This window comes from Odocoileus virginianus, chromosome 34 (genome assembly GCF_023699985.2).
Source record: "Odocoileus virginianus isolate 20LAN1187 ecotype Illinois chromosome 34, Ovbor_1.2, whole genome shotgun sequence".
Classification (NCBI taxonomy): Eukaryota; Metazoa; Chordata; class Mammalia; order Artiodactyla; family Cervidae; genus Odocoileus; species Odocoileus virginianus.
This window is the reverse complement of record NC_069707.1, coordinates 26250877-26270898: the sequence shown is the minus strand read 5'-3', so window position 1 is coordinate 26270898 and position 20022 is coordinate 26250877. Positions and strand designations below refer to the sequence as shown.

General features: G+C 41.7%; 1 protein-coding gene across 3 annotated transcripts in view; it reads left to right on the top strand.

Annotated features, from left to right (window-relative positions):
* Positions 1–20022, top strand: part of ARFGEF3 (ARFGEF family member 3) — a 176741-nt gene that overhangs the window by 53962 nt on the left and 102757 nt on the right. For all 3 annotated transcript variants that reach the window (XM_070461545.1, XM_070461544.1, XM_070461543.1), the window contains exon 5: positions 16069–16137. In XM_070461545.1, coding sequence (XP_070317646.1) covers positions 16069–16137 — 69 coding nt within the window. The remainder of the gene's footprint in view (positions 1–16068; positions 16138–20022) is intronic.

The window sequence follows — 20022 nt, the reverse complement described above, 5'->3', positions numbered from 1 at the left end:
TTTATCACTGAGCGCATAGAGTGTCAGGCCTGCAGATAATCAGGAAGAGGGTTTCTCTGAAGCTACATTACCTTTGAAGTGGATTAGTAGATGGCAGGGAGCCAGTTAACATTTAGGTTAAATACTTGTTTGCCTTGGTAACATTTTTCCTGTGGTGTGTGCTATTTCCATAAATGCCATGCAGACTTCATAGGAGCCAGGTACATAACTAATGACATCTCTGACTAGAGCAATTAGGACTTTCCCCCCCTACTTTCTGATGGATAATCTTTAGTGAGGTTATTAACTGACACAGCTGGCTGAGTCTTCAGTGACTGGAGGGGACTGTGGCCGGCCTTCTGTGTCTCTCAGCATGTTAGAGATGCAAGCTGCCTATCTGGGGAGGGCAGGCCGGCTTTGTCAGTAAGAAAGGATGTGAGGCTGGATACTGAGCAAGCATTGGATGAACGTTCTGTCATTAGATGTCTTATGTGCATCTTTAGATAATATAATTGAATATTGCTGAAATGCTTTACATTTTCAAAGGAGAAATGACAGGGGCCAATTTGTTAACATTTATTATGCATTAGACATTCTGATGAATACATTCACACTAGGATCACACATCTAGTGAAATGGCAGGACCGATATTCAAATTATAATTCAGCCTGGGGCCAAATGTGGGCTCTTGAAGAGTGGGTTACCTTGTCTTCTGAGTTTATCCTGAAAGACAGGTGATTTCCAGTACTGTTCCCGTTTTATAGATGATTGAACAGAAAAGGTAAATTACAGGCTAATAAGGGGCAAAGCTCAGAGTGGCTCAAAGTCCTTTGTTTTCTGTATCCTTCCATGATCATGTATTCCCTCACTAGTTCTGTGAGTTAGATTCAAATACAAAGGAAGAATCAAAGTCTCTTTCCCATCAAATTAGCTCATGACTCAGTATATGTGGTCATAGAGTTGGGGGAATGGAGAGAGAGTATCATTTATCATTGAGATATTATATTTTATAACAAAATCCAACCTGACCTCTACAGAAAATGTAAAGGTGAGAGACTGTGGAGGAGGCCCTCACTTTCTGTAGGGCTGGTTGACACGCTTCAGGATTTCCATTTAGAACTCTGGTCTTACTGGGTCCCACCATGGCAGTGAGCACCTGGGTTTGAGAGTAAGAAAGAGGCCAAATGGAAGGACCATTTCTAAATTTCCTCTCAATAATACTTTAATAGCAGAGTCTTATATTTGGGCTGTTTACCCAAATGGTTAGTTTTGATAACCCTAATTCTGGGCATTTGGTTTTCTAGAGTGCTTTATGGAAGGAGTGATCATTAGTAAAGTTTGAGAGTGAAATGGTTGAATTGTCCTGACTTCTCATAAGCGAGGAGAAATTCCTTCTTAATCTAAAATTACCAATACACTTTAGAAGATCAGCATCAGTTTCTAGGATGAATAAAAAATCTGGTGTTTGGTATGTTTAGAATGTACCATTACTGGAGGTTAGCTATAGACTTACATAGTATTTCTGCACTTAATGCAAGAAAGTGTTTAAAACATGTGATTCTGTGAACTAAATTTTCTCAAGTAGCCCTCTCTCTTCCTGCTGCTAAAATAAAATGTTGGTACTCCTTTGCCTTTGTACGTGTATAGAGAAAACTGTTTTCCTCCCATGCTTCTTTACCCTTTGGCATGACTGCATTAAACAGGCAATAAAAATACGTGAAAAAGTCAGAAGCAAACATTAAAAATATGTATGACTTTCCGTTAAATACTTTATGCATTATTTGTTTAGATGAAGATATTTTCACTTTATCTATGAATCTCTCTTTTTTTTAAAGCAGGCACCACCATTTTCAAGTGCCATGCCCTTCAAATTTGAGAGTAGCTCTGCTAAGTATTTATAAAGTTTTCCCCATGATTTTTGGTAAAGCAGGTGTAAATGCAGAGACTTGCAGTATTTACTGGGGATTTTCTAGAATAGGCAGTGGGGACCTCCCCCACTATTTTCAGCCATTTTTTCCCACAGATTGCCTCCTGTCAGGCACTTGGCTTCCCTGATAGCTCAGTTGGTAAAGAATTTGCCTGCAATACAGGAGACCCCAGTTGGTTTCTGGTTCAGGAAGACCCCCTGAAGAAGGGATAGGCTACCCACTCCAGTATTTTTGGGCTTCCCTTGTGGCTCAGCTGGTAAAGAATCTGCCTGCAATATGGGAGACCTGAGTTCGATCCCTGGGTTGGGAAGATCACCTGGAGAAGGGAACGGCTACCCACTCCAGTATTCTGGCATGGAGAATTCCATGGACTGTATAGTCCATGGGGTCGCAAAGAGTCGGACACGACTGAGCGACTTTCATTTTCACTGTCAGGTGCTTGCCAGGCATGGAAGATCCCACAGAAAAGAAACAAAGAATCTTTGTGTGAATGCTGGTGATGGAGATAGAAACCAAAGAAATAGATAAATACACATAAATTGTGATAAATATAAGGAAAGACAAATTTAGAAAAGTGTATTTATTGTAAGGCCTGCTGGAATGCAAGTGAAGAGGGCAGAGAAGGTGGTCATTAAGAAATGACATTTAAGGGACTTCCCTAACAGCCCACTGGTTAAGGATCTGCCTCACAATGCAGGGGATGCAGATTCGATCCCTTGTCAGAGAACTAAGATTCTACATGCCTTGGAGCATCTAAGTTCTGGAAGCAAAAGATGACACAGTGAAGATACCACATGCTATAGCTAAGACCTGATGGAACCAAATAAATAAGTAAATAAATAAATACTTTTTAAAAAAAAATGACATTTCAAACAAGTAAGATCTAAAGCATAAGATCAGGTAGTTGAGAAGGATAGGGTTGGAAAAAGGGAAGGAACAAAGGAAGACTATTTGTTAGGATTCATTTCAGCTGAAACAAGGCAGGGATTTATTTTTCTTTTGCATTAGCTTAGGTCAGTATTGGCTGAACCCCATTTTCAGAGATTCTTGTATCTTGGATTATGTGTCTCCAGCCTGTGGTCCACAAGGGCTCCCCATTTCCGGCCACAATGTCCATGCTCCAGACAACTGGCAGGAGGAAGGTGATGCCGGTCACCTCTGCTTCTGTCCCATCAGCCAGGACTTGGTCATACGGCAGCAGTTGTAAGAAGCCTGGAAAGTGTAGTCTTTATTTTGGACAGCCATGTGCCCAGAATGCTATTCTTGAAAAACATGGGGATCGTGTTGAGAGAGAACTGGCCGTCCGCCACCATCACTTATTATGTGAGAATCAGTCTGGCTTCTCTCCCCCAGTTAGAGGCAGCTGGTGCATCCTCCCATCCACCACCTCCTGCTTTCTTCATCATACTTTCCTCAGAGGGAGGGGGCGATGATGCATTCAGAGAGGTGTGAGGTTAGCTAAGGCTGAGGACTACCTGTCATGGTGTATTCAGGGAAACTGTGTTGTGATTTCTCCAACTAGTTAGTCCTAAACTCTTGACTCAGGCATAGTGGAAACTCACTTTAGTAAGTAAAAACTAATTACATACTGTTAGTATTGTTTTTATCACTTTGGTGCCTCACAGAGCATCTGGCACATGGCTTACTAATTGCTTGCTGATTTAGTTATTGACTAATGGAGAGAGGGAAACACATGACACATGTGGTAGCTTTCAGTGGCCCACCGGGATAAGTGACAAAGAAGCTAAAGCTATGATTATAAATAATAATCTGAGTTCAAAGGCGAGAGAGATCAACATGGATTCACACTTTAGAATCAAAGCTTCTCTTGTGGCTCCGCTGGTAAAGCATGCACCTGCAATGTGGGAGACCTGGGTTCAACCCCTGGGTTGGAAAGATCCCCTGGAGAAGGGAAAGGCTACCCACTCCAGTGTTCTGGCCTGGAGAACTCCATGGACTGGATAGTATAGTCCATGGGGTTGCAAAGAGTCAGACATGACTGAGCCACTTTCACTTTCAACCTCATACATCATCAGATCCTTCTCTCTATAGGTAAATTGAAGCTGGAGTGTTCAGTTACTTGTCTGGGCTTAAACAGTTGTTGGTAGCAGGATTGCTTTTTCAACCATTTGTGTTTTTCTGGAAAGGCTTTGTAACAAGGCTGGGAGTTGATCCGGCTTTTGGATGTCTAGTTTTGAATAGGTGGAGAAGAAAACTTTGCAACCTGTGCTTAACTGCAAGGCCAGTGTGAGTAATATGACTTCTGAAAAAGAGTGTAATATAATGAGATTAGAAATCTCTTAGAGTAGCTAGGAATTCATTGAGGAATCTGTAAGTGGTCAGGTGTGTCTGAGAGAGTGACAGATGGCCTGGTGTAACTGTCCTATGAAACAATCATTGGACGCTATTGTTTTTAAACTTCTTGTTACCTCTTTTCAAAATACCTGGTAGCAGAGTGGTAAGAGCATAGCTTCTTGAGCTTGAATGCCTGGTGACCTTGGGCGGGCAATTTATCTGTGCCTCAGTTTTCTGATCTATAAAATGCACATAATAGCAGTGTATTGAATATGATGATGATGATGATGATGTTATAGTGAGTTTTAAATGAGTTAATATAAAAGAAGTTCCTGGAATACCCAGTGCATGGGATAGGGTCAGTATTAGCATTTATTGTTGTTACAGTTACTGGAAAAGAATATGTGTAGCATGATAAGATGAACATCTCTGAACTCACTCAAATTCTGAACCAAAACTTTAGGAATAGCATTGCTTTATACATTTATTCTTATCTCTGTTCTTCCTCTTAGCCCCCTCCTATATAGCCTATAGTAGAGTAATTTTCTTCTATAGTAAAGGAAAAGAAGAGAATAAAGGAAAGGAACTATATATATTTTTGATTCCTAAAAGAGAACTTTATCATATTTACTATTGTTGAACTGGAACTTCTTACTTAAAATAATTTTGTAAATTACTATACATCAGTTATCTATCTAGATATATTTAGGGTCCTAACCAGTAACCCTGACCCCACAGTCTACAAGAAACACCCCACCATTTATCTGTGACAATGAGTTCTTGCTTTGTGCTCCAAGGCAGAGTTCATATGCTTGTTTCATCTTAGTAGGCAGAGTTTATATGATTTGGATATTCTAGAACAATTTTATAAATTATTCAACATTTAACATATAGATAATCAAGTAGTCTTTAGCCCTTTATACACTCTGTCTTGGGGCTTAATTGGTTTTGTCTGTAAACCTTGAGTATAAAATTATCTAACACCTCATGTGTATATGGGCAGATGATCTGAGACAAGGCACCCTTTCTGTGGAGACTCTTAGAGGAAAAGAGAAAAGGAGGTGTAAATGTGTTATCTGAAACACAGTCATGAAATTCACTTCTTAAAATCTAGCTTTGGAATTAGGTAAAAATAAATTTGTTACAGTTAAACTAGAAAAAATAGTTCATTGGATTTTTTAATTTATTTCACTGTGAATATATTTTCATTACCAACAGTATATAAAACCTTATAGAATTAAAAGCAAAACCAAGACAAGAATTTATAAATCTAATTTTTAAAAAAAGATACAGATGTACACAGTTGCCATAGTTCAAGATAGCTGTGTGTGTTATGTCGGCTCCCCTTTTGGCTCAGATAGTAAAGACTCTGCCTGCAGTGTGGGACACCCAGGTTTGATCCCTGGGTTGGGAAGAGCCCCTGGAGTAGGAAATGGCAACCCACTCCACTGTTCTTGCCTGGAGAATTCCATGTGTGTGTTACAGCAGAAGGAAAGTTCAACAGGAAAATTCAGAATGAGAACCCATATTCAGCTGAACAGATCAGCATTTCAAGGAAGGGATACTCCTTGATTTGGACTTTGAAAGGTGCTTGGAATTCCTATCAGTTATATTAGGAGAGTAGGCATTCTTGAAAAGTCGTGGAGATGGAAAAACACAGGTGGAAACGGATTAGTGAGGAATAGTGGTGGATGAGTTTGAAAAGGAGGTGGAAGCAGATTCTAGAAGGCCTGGTTAGAGTAAGCAGCTGATCGTCCATAGAGATGGGAGAGTATTCAGAGTAAGAAGGAGATTGACATGTTCAGAGGTGTTGGATATTGAAGGTGGGGGGAACGGGAAGGGGTTTTGCAGGATGCTCAGAGAATAGGCAGAGCCAAGTCAGAGGTGCTAGTGAGGTGGTATAGTACCTGGTGACTATCAGTGGTGTAGCTGGTGAGTTGGTGAAAAGGGGAAAATGCAAGATGATTACAAGACTGGGAGCCCAAGTTTCTGGCCAAATGATAGGTTTTAAGGAGTTAACTTAGGAAAAAGATGGTGAGTTCCTATTGTCAGATATCAAAGAATTGTAATATTTTAAAAGAATAAATACAAGGAGTTTCACCTTACAGGCTTTCCAAAATAGAAAACATTCACTGTAGATCTCATCACTGTGACTGACTTTTGTATATTCACTTCTAATCATATCTATTGATGTGTTTACAGTTATATTCATTGTGTATGTAGGATTTTACTTCTTGCTTTTCACTTTAGATTATAAGCATTTCCCACATGGCTATATTTATCCCCTCACAGATAATTTTAATGGCTGCATAATTAAGAATTTCAGAGCAGGAAGAAGTGTTAGCTGTTTACCATATTAGAGACTTAGTGTGCTTGATGTGATTTTCATGAAATTGCATATATTCATTGCTGATGTTTACAAGCTGAAGTTAAGGTTTGAAACTTGGGAGAATCTTGACTCTAAAAATACATTTGTGAGACTTCTGTTATTGTTCAGTTGCTAAGTTGTATCTGACTCTTTGCAACCCAGGGCACTCCAGGCTTCCCTGTCCTTAACTATCCCCGGAGTTTGCTCAAATTCATGTCCTTTGAGTCAGTGATGCTGTCTACCTATCTCATCCTCTGCTGCCCTCTACTTCTTTTGTCTTCAGTCTTTCCCAGCCTCAGGGTCTTTTCCAGTGAGTCAGCTCTTTGCATCAGGTAGCCAAAGTATTGAAGTTTCAGCAGCTGTCCTTCCAGGGAATATTCAGGGTTGGTTTCCTTTAGCATTGACTGCTTTGATCTCTCCTTGCTGATGAAAGGACTCTCAAGAATCTTCTCCAGCAACACAGTTTGAAAGCATCAATTCTTTCATGCTCAGCTTTGTTTATGGTCTAACTCTCACATCCATACATGACTACTGGAAAAACCATAACTTTGACTATATGGACCTTTGACATCAAAGTGATGTCTCTGCTTTTTAATACACTGTCTAGGTTTGTCATAGCTTTCCTTCCAAGGAGCAAGCTAAGAGTTATGTGGTGGCCAAGGAAGAGAGTTTAGAAGAGAAGGTAAGAATAAGAATGGTTTGATTATTTGTTCAAGCAAATTAGCTAAGTTCATCATAATTTAGTATTTACATTTGGATATCACTGGTATAGTATGCCCTAGAATTAGGTGCAAAGGGCCCATCTGATGTATATAATAAATATTAAACTTGTGGCAACAAATAAAGACCAAAAAGAACTCAAGACTGATCATAAACCAATTAGTAATTTGCACTGTTTTCCAAACTGGGAAGTCATGAGCTCTAGAAAAATCCATTGACTAAAAAAAGACAAAAACTCTCAGGATAGCTATTTGCCAGAATTGGGGTAAATTGAGCCAGAAAGTGATTTCTGTAATTACTTGCCACCTCAGCCTAAAGGGTTGGCCAAAATGTCCATTCAGGATTTTCCATAAGATGGTGCAGAAAAACCCAAATGAACTTTTTGGCCAATCCAAAAAATCAATTTAAGTTGTAAGTGGTAGAATTTCCACACACTAAAATAATTTGATTCATTGTCTTTGGATCAAAATAAAGATTGGGGTTGCTGTGCCCCTGAAGCATTGTAAGTCAACTACACTTCAAATTTAAAATATATATATATACATACATATATATATATATATATATAAAGATAAAACGCTTAGAAAAGTGGGAAAAAAGACTGGGGTCAGGGCTCAGCCCCTCCATTGTTCTCTTCAATCCAGGATCTCTGAAGCCCAGTGAAGGCTTAGTGGCTCAGCCTAGGTCCTCTCTGAAAGTTCCGCATTCTAGATCTGAGGCTTTTGGAGCAGAGTGATGTAGGAATTCTCAGTTGCATCCACAAGGCATGGGTATCAGTGACCTAAGAGTGGTTCCCAGCAGGGGAGCATTTTGTCTCCCAGGGGATATTTGACCACGTCTGGAGACATTTTTGGTGTCACAATTAGGGAAGAGAGAGTCACCGCCATCTGGAGAATGAGGGCCAGTGATGCTGCTAAACAGCCACCAATACACAGGACAGTCCCAGCATGTCAATAGTGCTGAGGCTGAGCAGCTTTGATCAAGATACGAAAAGAAAATGCGTATCTTTGGCATCCACATTTTAAATTCAGATGATAAGAAGATGTCCTCTAAAATTCTCTGTTGACTTTTGTGGTACCTGACCCCGCTCACTCTGAAGATGTGTATTCTGCCTTCTGCTTTCCGCAGAAGACTGAGCCTGCTTTGTTGTTTGTATGTGGACTGTGAGGGGAAAAAATTTTTGTTTCTATTCATGGCTGGGGTACACTTCTAAGCAGTTCATACTCATCAGGCTACATTCCTAGGAGGTGGATAAGCCCTGTACCCAAGAGAAAGGCATTTGATGTCAGTATTCCTGTCCTTGTCACTGAATTTTCCACCTTTGTTTTTGCTGAATTTGACAGATTAAAAAAAAAGAACTGGGCTGTTTCTCAAGAAAAGGAATTATGCAAATATGTTTAAGTGTATGAATTTTGAAGCCAATATACATGAGAGTCAGAAGGCAATGTACATTAAGTAACACAGCTAAATTTTCAGCCAGAACCAGAGCTGGGGTTTGAAATGTGCCTGGCATCAAGGGTTTCCAGAGTTCTCTCCAAGCGAGGGAAGGATAAGGCCTCTGTGGGCTGCACTCAAATTCTGAGTTACTTTTTTGAGCTACAGTAGGTTACTTGGTTTGACTTATAAATAACATCTGATATTTGGAAAAGTGAAACTACCATCACCTCAAAGTATATATGTATAAATTAAGCACTTATGTATGTTTTAATGGCTTAAGAAAGAGGGAAAGAAGATCCCTTGTTCACTCAGCATGCCTACCTGTTCTGGTGTGCCTTAGTAGGTTGACTTTCCTGAATAAGCTCACTTCTTGATGGTCTCCTTGTCTTCCTCCCTGTTTTTCATTCCTTAATTACATGCGTTGTTGTTGTTCAGTTGCTAAGTCATGTCCGATTCTTTGCAACCTCATGGACTGCCAGGTGCCAGGCTTCTGTGTCCTTTACTGTCTCCTGGAGTTTGCTCACACCCATGTCCATTAAGTCAATGATGCTATCTATCCAACCAACCATTTCATCCTCTGTTGCTTTCTTCTCCTCTTGCCCTCAATCTTTCCCAGCATCAGAGTCCTTTCCGGTGAGTCAGCTCTTCACATCAGGTGGCCAAAGTACTGGAGCTTCAGCATCAGTCCTTCCAATGAATATTCAGGACTGATCTCCTTTAGGATGGACTGGTTGGATCTCCTTGCAGTCCAAGGGACTCTCAAGAGTCTTCTCCAACACCACAGTTCAAAAGCATCAGTTCTTCAGTGCTCAGCCTTCTTTATGGTCCAGCTCTCACAACCATACATGACTACTGGAAAAACTATAGTTTTGACTATTCCAACCTTTGTAAGCAAAGTGATGTCTCTGCTTTTTAATACATTGTCTAGATTTGTCATAGCTTTTCTTCCAAGGAGCAAGTATCTTTTATTTCATGGCTGCAGTCACTGTCAGCAGTGATTTTGGAGCCCAAGAAAATAAAATCTGCCACTATTTCCATTTGCTTCCCATCTGTTTGCCATGAAGTGATGGGACTGGAGGCCATGATCTTAGTTTTTAAATGTTGAGTTTTAAGCCAGCTTTTTCATTATCCTCTTTCTTCTTCATCAAGAGGCTCTTTAGTTTCTCTTTGCTTTCTGCCATTAGGGTGGTATCTTCTGCGTATCTGAGGTTGTTGATTACAACATATTAAATTTAGAGTTCCATTAAAGATGAGTATAGCATTACAAGTGTACTATATTGTTAGACCCTGATAATGCTTTTCACAATACAGTGTATTTTCCCAGTCATAACAACTCATCACAATTTATTGTAATTCCTTATTTTGTTACTGTCTTCAGAACCAGATGTTAGCTTTATGGAGCTCAGGGATCACCAAGATATCTTCTTTAAATTTACTCCTGTGCACCCAACACCTAATACTGTATCTGACCATCCATCAACCTCAGTGAGTATTTATGTGATGAAAGAATGGCAGCCCAAGGTAGAGGTGAAGTGGCATGCAGTTGCTATCCAGTAACTTTAAGAATCATTTCTTTACTCCTGCATCCCCTGGAAATGGTCCTGTAGAGGACTCTTATACAACTTTAACAGAAATGAGCTCTTGGACCCAGAAATGGTACATGTTACCCGTCACTATGTTGAATGCAAAATAATAATAATAATAATAATTTCTCAGAGCAGAGAGTGACAGGTGTTCTATAAGTCTCATCATAGATGCCCTCTAGTTTGTAGAGGTGATTTTCTCCCTGTCCTGCCTGGGGTCCTGCCAAATAGCTGGACATCCTGAATGGGGGCTCTCTAAATTCTCATTGCCCTAACCAGGTCATCTGAGACTCTAGTATTATTAGCTATGTGGTTGCACAAGCTGTCACAGTCACACCACCTGGATTTTGCCAGTCACACCACCTGGATCTGACGTTTGGATTCTCAGAACAATTTCCTTCTGTGCCGCCAAGCTGTCTTATCACACTCTCGACATGTTTTACAGTAATGAGTAGGCACACAGATGCAAGTCCCGCTGAAACTCCCTGAGGTTGATTACTCCTGTGGACAGTGCGCAGGAGGGATTGGGTGTAGACTGGAACTCCCCACACCTCCCAGAGCCCTACATGGTGCTGTCATCATGATGGGCATCAGAGAGTCAGACCTCACTACTAAGGAGCTTGTACTAGTGGGAGATGCACAGGGCATGCAGATTTTAAGTGGTGTATCTAAACGTCTGCAGATAAATGCTATGGAATAAGCCTTTTGTGCTTTCTACCCATTCTGGGATGATCACATCTGTAATGTTTTATGTGATGGATTCTTGAACAAGGTTTATCTTCTCTAAAGCATGTTACTTCATTAGTATATAAAGCTTTATGAAATATAGGGGAATATGAGAGATTTCAACCAGATTGACTAGAATCAGAAGAGAGTCAGTGGGTAGAACAGTGGTTGGATGGCACCCAGATTGTCATGTATGAGTGACCATTGCCTTCTTTTTGTGAATTCCCTGCATTCCTTCATCAAATGCACTCCAGTCAGTTCATTGCCATTGGAATGACTAGGATCTGTCTTTAATTCATCTGTGTCATATTGTCTGCTTTATCACCCCGATTTCCAGTTTCCCTCAGTACATCTAGTTTTAGTTGTGATTTGTTGTCCTGACCAGCACTAAAATAATATGTGCAAAACACTTAAAAGGGGCATTTAGGTTGATGTGTAATAAGGTTCCTACTAACCTTTTGGCATCATCTCCAGCCTCTGTCTTCACACCTCATTCCTTTATTCTCACCATTTCCTTTGCTTGGTACATCTGTCCCTCCCTTTTCTCTCCTGTATCAGTGCTTTGCTCACATGATCTCATATGTGATTCTGTTCTCCAAAGCTGAGATGTCTTCTAACCTTCAAAACTATTATATACCTCATGGTTGCAGTAGCACTTACTAAGTCAGCCATGAGGTATAGTTGTACAAGCATTCATTTGCCCAATAGGTTGTGAGTTTTTTTTATGGTAACAATGGTGCTTGCTTTGTATTGTGACCCCAAAGCAGTTAGAACGTTGGCGAATATTCCTTGAATTGATTTGGGACCTGAAAGAAAACACTAAGGAGAGAGGAAGTGGAGCTGGATCAGACAGTGAGGGCTTTGGACTGTAGGAATGGGGGCAGTGATATATAGTAGGAAAGATTTATGATTTTGAATGTGGATGATTTGATTTTTTTTTTTTTTTTTTTACTTACAATGTATGTAATTTACATTGAAATGGCTGCCACGAGTTCCATCAAATGGAGACTCTATGAGAAAACATCATGGAGATACATATATTCAATGTACTCTTTAAAAAAAAGTCATTTAATTAATTTTTCCTCTAAATATTCTTATGAGGTAGGATGGGAATTTTAAAGATAAAGAGCTAGAGGACATAGGCAAAGTCACAGCAATTAAATATTAAATCACATGCCACAATCATGTTACTAAAACACTTATGTTTTAACCCTGACATCTCAGCCCCTGCTCTGTTATGATTACAATCACAAGGCCGTATGAGCCTGATGGAAAAACTTTAATCTTGATGATAAGGTGCTCTTGGGAGAGAATTAATCCAGGGTTTTCCTGATCAGAGGCACATACCTGTGATCTTGTACTTGTCAACATTACCAGTCCACTTCTCTCTCTATTCCTCATGTGGCTACATTTCCAGATTCTTATCACTCGTGCCCAGGGCTTGCAATAAATCAGCTTCTCATTCTCCTTTCCAGTCTAATCTTTTTTCTCCAGTGTTTCTATGCACATTTTTATTTGAAGAATTGTTTCTTGTACATAGTAGCCATTCAATTATCGTTTTTTAATTATTGGGATTTTTATTAGCCTTTGTAAGGATCTTTCCCTTTTTGTGGAAGGTTTTCCCCCGCCTGCTTTCCGCATCCCCTTGGCTTCTTTATGGAGGCAGTACCAGCAAGCTAGATTGCAAGACACCGCCTATCACTCAAGTTCCTGCTGTTCAGTGATAATGTAGTCAATATGCTTTAATGACCCTGTGAGGGATGTATTTTTAACGGAATTGCCCTCAATATTTAGGTGCTCCTGTTTGCCTTGAGGCCAACGTGCTCAGAATATGAATCTAAACTACTTACCCTTTCATTATGCAGTGGAAGGCAGACAGTTTAAATTAATTTGCTGTTGCCCTAAATTTCCTATGCCCAGTCTGTGTTTGAATCCAGTGAATTAGTGCTTGCAGGCATTGGGTTTCTCCACATATCATTTTCAACAAGTCACTTCTGTCTGCTGCATCATCCTTGCTGACACTGAAACTCTTTACATGTCTTGTCTCTATGTCATGGGGGTCAGGGGCACCATCAGCCCTGGGGTTAAAACCTGCTCTGGCTTCCAGCAAAGCAGGCTGCATGAGCTTAAGGAGCCAGCTTCATTAACGTGCTTCACTTTCATTATTTTTCTTGTTTTTAGTTTTTGCATAGAATTCAGTGAGTCTTTGGTTTTTAGTGGCCAGACATTAGGTGTGAAGAGCCTTTTTCCAAAGATCTTTTGAACAGGATCAGCCTTGACTGGGTGCAGGGGTCCTCAGCTTCCTTCAGACTGTTTCAAAGGGCCTCCCTCTACACTTGCTGGCTTCTCTGTGGCAGAGAGAGTCCAGTCTCCTTGTTCACCCGATCAGCTTGATTAGCAAATATGCCAACTCAGTGAGCATCCCGAAGACCTTACCATAGACTCTGCTCCCACTTCCTCCAGCCACTGTTGTAAAAAGCAGCTCCTGCTCTCAGAAAACTGGGTTGGTTTTTGAAAACTTCTTTCCAGATCTACCCTTGTGCACCTTGTCTGAATGCACAGAGCAATGGAAGGCAGGAAGTTGATTGTTGGTCCTATGAATAACATTATTTTCTGTTTCTTAATTTTTTTATTGGAGTATAGTGATTTACAGTGTTGTGTCTGTTGTATCGCACAGTGAGCCAGTTATACATCCACATCCACTATTTTTTAGATTCTGTTCCCATATAAGTCATTACAGAACATTGAATAGAGTTCCCTGTGCTATTCGGTTGGTCCTTATTAAATAAATTATCTATTCTATATATAGTAGTGTGTATATATATATGTCAGTCCCAGTCTCCCAATATATCCCTTCCCCCTCTCTTCCCTCAGTAACCACAAATTTATTTTCAACATCTGTGATTCAGCTTCTGTTTTGTAAATAGATTCATTTCTAACATTTCTTTAGATTCTATGTATAAGTGATATCATATATTTATCTTTCTCTGCCTTAACTTCACTCAATATGATGGTCTGTAGGTTCATCCATGTTGCAGATGTCATTATTTCATTCTTTTTATGTCTAAGTAATATTCCATTATAAATAGTTAAAAAGCCAAGAGCCCAGATGGGCCAATTTACCTCCCCAGACCACCACTTCCACCAGGCACTCTCTCATACCCCCTACTTACCCGCCATGAAACATGGCATAGAAAAAAGAAATATCTCAAGAAAGAGAAGCCATTCAAGGCAGCAAGAAATCGTAGTAAGAAAGCCTGCTATGAGAAAGCCTTGAGAACCCAGTGGATGTTATAGTCTGATGGAAAGATTATAACCAGTAATTTATGAAACTGGTGCTTGCTCTGAAGCAAGTGAAACAAGGAGGTGTGCAAGAGGGCATTGCAGAGAGTGTGTTCGGGGGGGGGGGGGGGCGGCACATGCCTGAGGGGGTGACATTTGAGCAGAGACTGCAAAGAAGCCACCAGATGACCCACGTGGGGAACAAGCATGGGAGGGGTGGAGGACGGGAGGGCATCAGGCGGGGGTACCGTCACGTACAGAGACACCAGAAGACGTGGCCTCTCCCCGGGCCAAATTAGGACCTGGTGGCATTGCTGTCCTCAGCTTTCATCCCTTCTTGCATACCAGACCCCGACCCCCAAAAGATAGTCATCACACAGAAGAAAGCCTTTTCCCATGAGGCCACGGGGTAGTATTTCCCACAATGCCTCTTTCTCAGCCAAGTGTGGCTTTCAGATGCTTTTTATCTCGAGTTGACTCTCGGCTATCAGGTGCTTTAAGGAGCAAAAGATGGAGGAGCAGACCCACAGTGAAGTTATCTAACCTTGTGAGTAAAATTGGCAAGAATTCCCTTTTTCCTTCTTTAATTATACACCTATTTGCTTTCTCTCAAGGTGTGACTCTTCCTGGGGCTGGCCTGGCTAGTAACTAAGACGGAGAGATTAGGAGAGGTTCTTTGTTCCATGGGACAGTTGTGCTTCTTGATGTGCTGATGAGCAGTGTGTCCTGATCTAGGCAAATATGCCAGGCTTCGTTGCTCTTTCATGAGTTAGGGAGAACCAGATGACAAACCTCCTCTGGGGCTGCCACTGACTAGCCAAGCTGCAGACCACACATGGTAGTAGGGTTTGGGGATGGAGGAGCAGACACCAGCAGTTTCTTGTCTGGGACCACCAGCCAGATAATGTGTACCATCAGAAGCCAAATGGGCAGGGGAGGGGCTGGCCTCTTATCTACAAAATTAGAAGCAGTTCTTAAAATGCCCTGAGCTTTTATTGATCTAGTCCCTAATAGCTCTACAAGTAGAAAGTGGAATTTTTAATGGTCCTTAAAGATCTTGTAAATGTCATCAACTCACTGTCTATGTAACTTGGAGAATAGGGGAACTAATAAATAAGCCCCAGGTAGTGTTCTGAGGGAGGCAAAGAAAGAAAGAAGAAAGTGCCCATAGAAGACTGTCTAATCCTGTGTGGATCTGAGAAGGTGACGGGAACAGAAAAATATAGTGATGCTTGAGTCTAGAAAGATATGAGACAGTATTACGTAGTCGGGCAGGGCACGCAGTCAGATTACTTGGGTTCAGATTCAGCTCTCCAGCTGGTGCCTGTGTGACTTTGGGCAGCTTATTTAATGGTTCTGAGCTTCAGTTTCCTTACCAGTAAAATGAGGACAATAGTAATGACACTAGAAAATCAATTTAGGGAATTCATGTTCAGGACCTAGCCCTGAGCCTGATTTTCTTTATTACTAGACAGACCTCCTGGAGTTGATGAGGAAAGCCATCTCTGGCCAGTCAGAATGGTTCTTTCCTTGGGGAGAAGTTTTCAGCCTTTACTTTATTAGTCTTTATTTTATTGGGCGATGTGTGACCACTAATTAGAGAACAGTGAGTGGAATAGAAACAAACATATGAAATAAAACAAAGAGCAAAAAAGTCATAAAACAAGACTGCATGCGTGGCATGTGAAATGGAAGTTTAGAATTCTAACCCTTTATCTTTTTCTTCCTCCCCTCCTTCGGGCTGTTAAAGGTTTTACTGTGCATCACCTACACTCCAACCTTTGACCTGAATGGTAGTGCAGTGCTGAAGATCGCGGAGGTAAGTACTCCCTCCCCTCGACCCTCTGTCTGCTCCCAGCTGCTTTACCTGCACCGGGGAGAAATGCGGGGTGGAGCTGAGCTGCGGCAGTGGGGTGAGCCCTTCTCTGATTGATCATTACTGTGGGGAATTTTCACTAAGGAGTTGATCTGTGGGAAGCAGGCTATGTGGGCCACTCCGTCAGTGCTCTGCATGCTCTGGTTTGCTTGACTTGAGGCTTTCACCATGGAAATAACAGTACTGGTTCTCCTGACGCTGCTATACCTAGGTATTACACTCACTATTTCTCCTAAGATTAATTGAAGAGGATTTGATCTTTTTAAAAAATCGGTTTTAAAAAAACAAGCATGAGATTTAGGGATGATGTTTATTGATTCAGCTGCATCCCCGTCTCCTAAACTCTGATGAACGCATTTTATAACGATCATTGGGGAGCCTTCTCTTTTCTATCTGTATTGCAGCTTAGAGTAATGTGTACCTTCAGCACTCCCAAGAGTGTGTCCAACAGAAAGCTTTGCTTCCTGAATGTCTGGCTTATGACTTTGGCTTTTGGACACGGCATCATTCCAAAGGCGTGCTTAAAATAAATTTCCTTCCACCTCTTGAAAAGGATATCTTCAGGATTTATATGTTTTGACAAGAGTACACGTGCAGACCTCAATGAGCCAATGATATTCTGAATTCTGAAATTATGCAGAAAAAGAAAACCTAGCTCTCAGCAGTCATGGGTATTTTTTTAAACTGTAATGATTATCACTTACTGAGTGTACCAGGTAGACGCTTAGCACTTTGGACATGTTTTCTTTTTTTCCTCTTTTTCTCATCATTGAGGCATAATCTGCAAAATGTTCAATGTTTCTCTATGCATATACATTGTGAAGTAATTGCAACAATCATGCTGATTAATATATCCCTCCTCATACATAACGAACATTATCATGAGTAGGATTTATGACTGATACGTGATCTGTAGTGGTATTGTGTGGCATTGACTGAAATTGAGAAAATTATTTTTGAGCAGGTAGAACATTTTACATGTCAGTCAAAAGAAAAATAGAGAGCTGACCCCTCACTATAATATAAATGAGTTCTCAAATGTGTATTTAGGTAGGTAGAAAGAATATTTTTCATTAGCATATTTGTATGTTTCACTCTATATAACTAAATGAATAGAATAGCTGTTAGTATTTTTAGTTGAATTTTAAGAGATACCCAGGGAGTGATCTTATCGTTTGTAGGTTTGGGTTTTTTTTAAAAAAATAGCTGTAGTAAGAACCGTTAACATGAGATCTTAACATACTTTGAGGTGTACAACTCAGTACCATTAACCACAATGCAGTGTTGGATAGCAGAGCTCTAGGACTTGCTCATCGTGGATAACTGAGACTTTATACACATTGAGGAGTAACTGTCCATCTCCCCTTCCCCCTGGCCCCCCAGCAATCACCGTCCTACTCTCTGTTCCTAGGAGTGTAACTATTTTAGATACCCCACGCTGGTTTGCTTTTAAAATGACAAATATAGTGTTTGATCAGAGCAAGAACCGGGATTGGCGTGTAGGATGCTTGTTGGTTCTTTGCTGTATGAAGGACAAGACAGGAAATGCAGTGTGTTACTCACTGCCCAGCCCATCCGCTGCCGAGGAGGGAGGTAGGGAAGGAAGACAGGCTGTTGTAGGACCCTCAGGACTGGGCAGGCCGCCAGGGGTTCCCAGGCTCCCTTTGAGAGGGAGGGTGCCTTTATCACCCTCACAGGGTTTTTGAATGAGAATCTGAAAGGATTTGTTATGTTTCTCGTTGTGGTCAAAAAGTTCATTGGGGTTTATGTGAAAATAAAGGACACAGATTTCATTTTCAGCAAGAACTTTATTGAACAATGGATTCACTGACCAAATTAACTTTTTGGCCAGCCCAACAATTCCCAAACAGCAGACTCACCCATTGCCATGGGCCACCCAAGTCAAGGGTGTTCTCAGTGGGGATCCGGAAGCCAGAGTAGAAAATCAGCAGGCCTTTCTAGATAGAATGAAACATCAAAACACAGTGGTCTCAAACACACACATACACACAGGGTGGTCTCTCTAAGAACCTGTAAAGAAAAAAAATCTCAACCCAAGAGCAATATACAGATAAAGGCATTGAGCGTGGTGGTGAGAGCGTGGGCTCCAGAGACTCACTATGTTTGGATATAAATCCTGGCTCTCCTACCTCCCAGCAGGGTTGCCTTGGATACCTCCCTGGGTTTGTGTGTGTTCTCTGTGTAAAAGCAACGCTAACAGCACCTGTCTCGCTATCTCGCAGTGTGTGGTTGTGCCAGTTAGACAAGAAAAATAGAACCCATGTAAAAAACTTCCAGTGCAGGCGGCCACGTAGTAAACACTGGGTTAAGGTTAGCTCCTGCTTTTCTGGAACAGCAGATTGGTGACATCCAGGCTTCTGCTAAATAATGGTGATCCGGCCAGGACCCTAAATGGATGGGTCATCGACAAGGCTAGCTGCCTGAGACCCCAGTAGCAAGCTGACTTCCTCCACCTTCTTGTCCTACCTGCAGCCTACTGAGATCCCCCAGTTGGAAGAGTTTCCAGCAGAACATCAGCTTGAAGGTCCCAAAGGGTCAGACCTTTGCAGAAAAATGCCTTACTTCCAGTGCTAGCTTTGACTTCTCGTTCAGGATGGGGGCTTGGGACTGTATTTCTCTGAAGGAAGGACTTGGTAAGGAATCATAAAAAGAAACTTTTCATCCGGTATTTGATAGTGGGGGCCCTCCCTTGACAGTGTGCAGGATTCCAGAGGATGTTTTTAGGTTGTGCCTCAGGTACAGACCCACCAGAAGGTCCTACCACCTCCCTGCCCATGACAGACCTTAATAGCTGAGACTGCAGGTTCCCCCAGGCCTAACTTCGATGCCCAACTCCTGTCTGGTGACTGGACACAGGGCAGATTGTCCAGCATCAGCAGGGGGATGGAGACTGCTTTGTAAGGACCATAATTATCACCACTTCAAAGTGCTTTTGAGAAATGGCAGTGTGCAGAATAGCTCCTCTGTGTTAGCCTGGACCCAGCCTGGACACCCAGTTCAGGGGAGTAGGACTCCAGCTCTTGCAGTTGGCCAGCCCCTGGGGGAGGACGTCTGCACGCTGGTCTGCCGAGAGAGGCAGTGATCCAGGAGCACCACGAGCAGGCAGGTGCCAGTGCCAGGGCCTCACTCAATCCGGCAGCCCCAATCAAAAGCCCATAATGCAAACACCCTGGAAACTGTTCTCCTGCTGAGAACAGTGGATCTTTTATCCCCCAGACTTGGCTGCAACTCAGTGTACTTCCATCAGGTATTAGCTAAGAGTTCTGGATTCACTGCTTGCTGTGGCCATTACCTCTCAGAACTGATCATTCTGAGGAGGCTTGAAAACATAACGTCACTTGTAGTGACAAGAGATAACTACAGGGGGCTTCCCTGGTGTCTCAGGAGTAAAGAATCCGCCTGCCAGGGCAGGAGACACAGGTTCGATCCCAGGTCCGGGAAGATCCCATGTGCTACAGAGCAGTTAAGCCCACAACTATTGAGCCTCTGCTCTAGAGCCTGAGAGCCGCAACTACGGAGCCCACATGCCACAGCTGCTGAATCCTGACTGCCCTAGAGCATGCTCTGCAACAAGAGAAGAAGCCACTGCAATGAGAAAGCCCGTGCACTGCAACTACGAGGTAATCCCCACTTGCCGCAACTAGAGAAAGCCCAGATAGCAGTGAAGACCCAGCATAGCCAAAGATAAAGAGAGACAAGTGCTTATACTCAAAGTGTCACATGGCTGCCTTTAATACATATTTAGTGCTTACTCTCTGCGGGGCACCATTCTAAGAATTTTCTCTGTATTAAATCATATAAACTGCA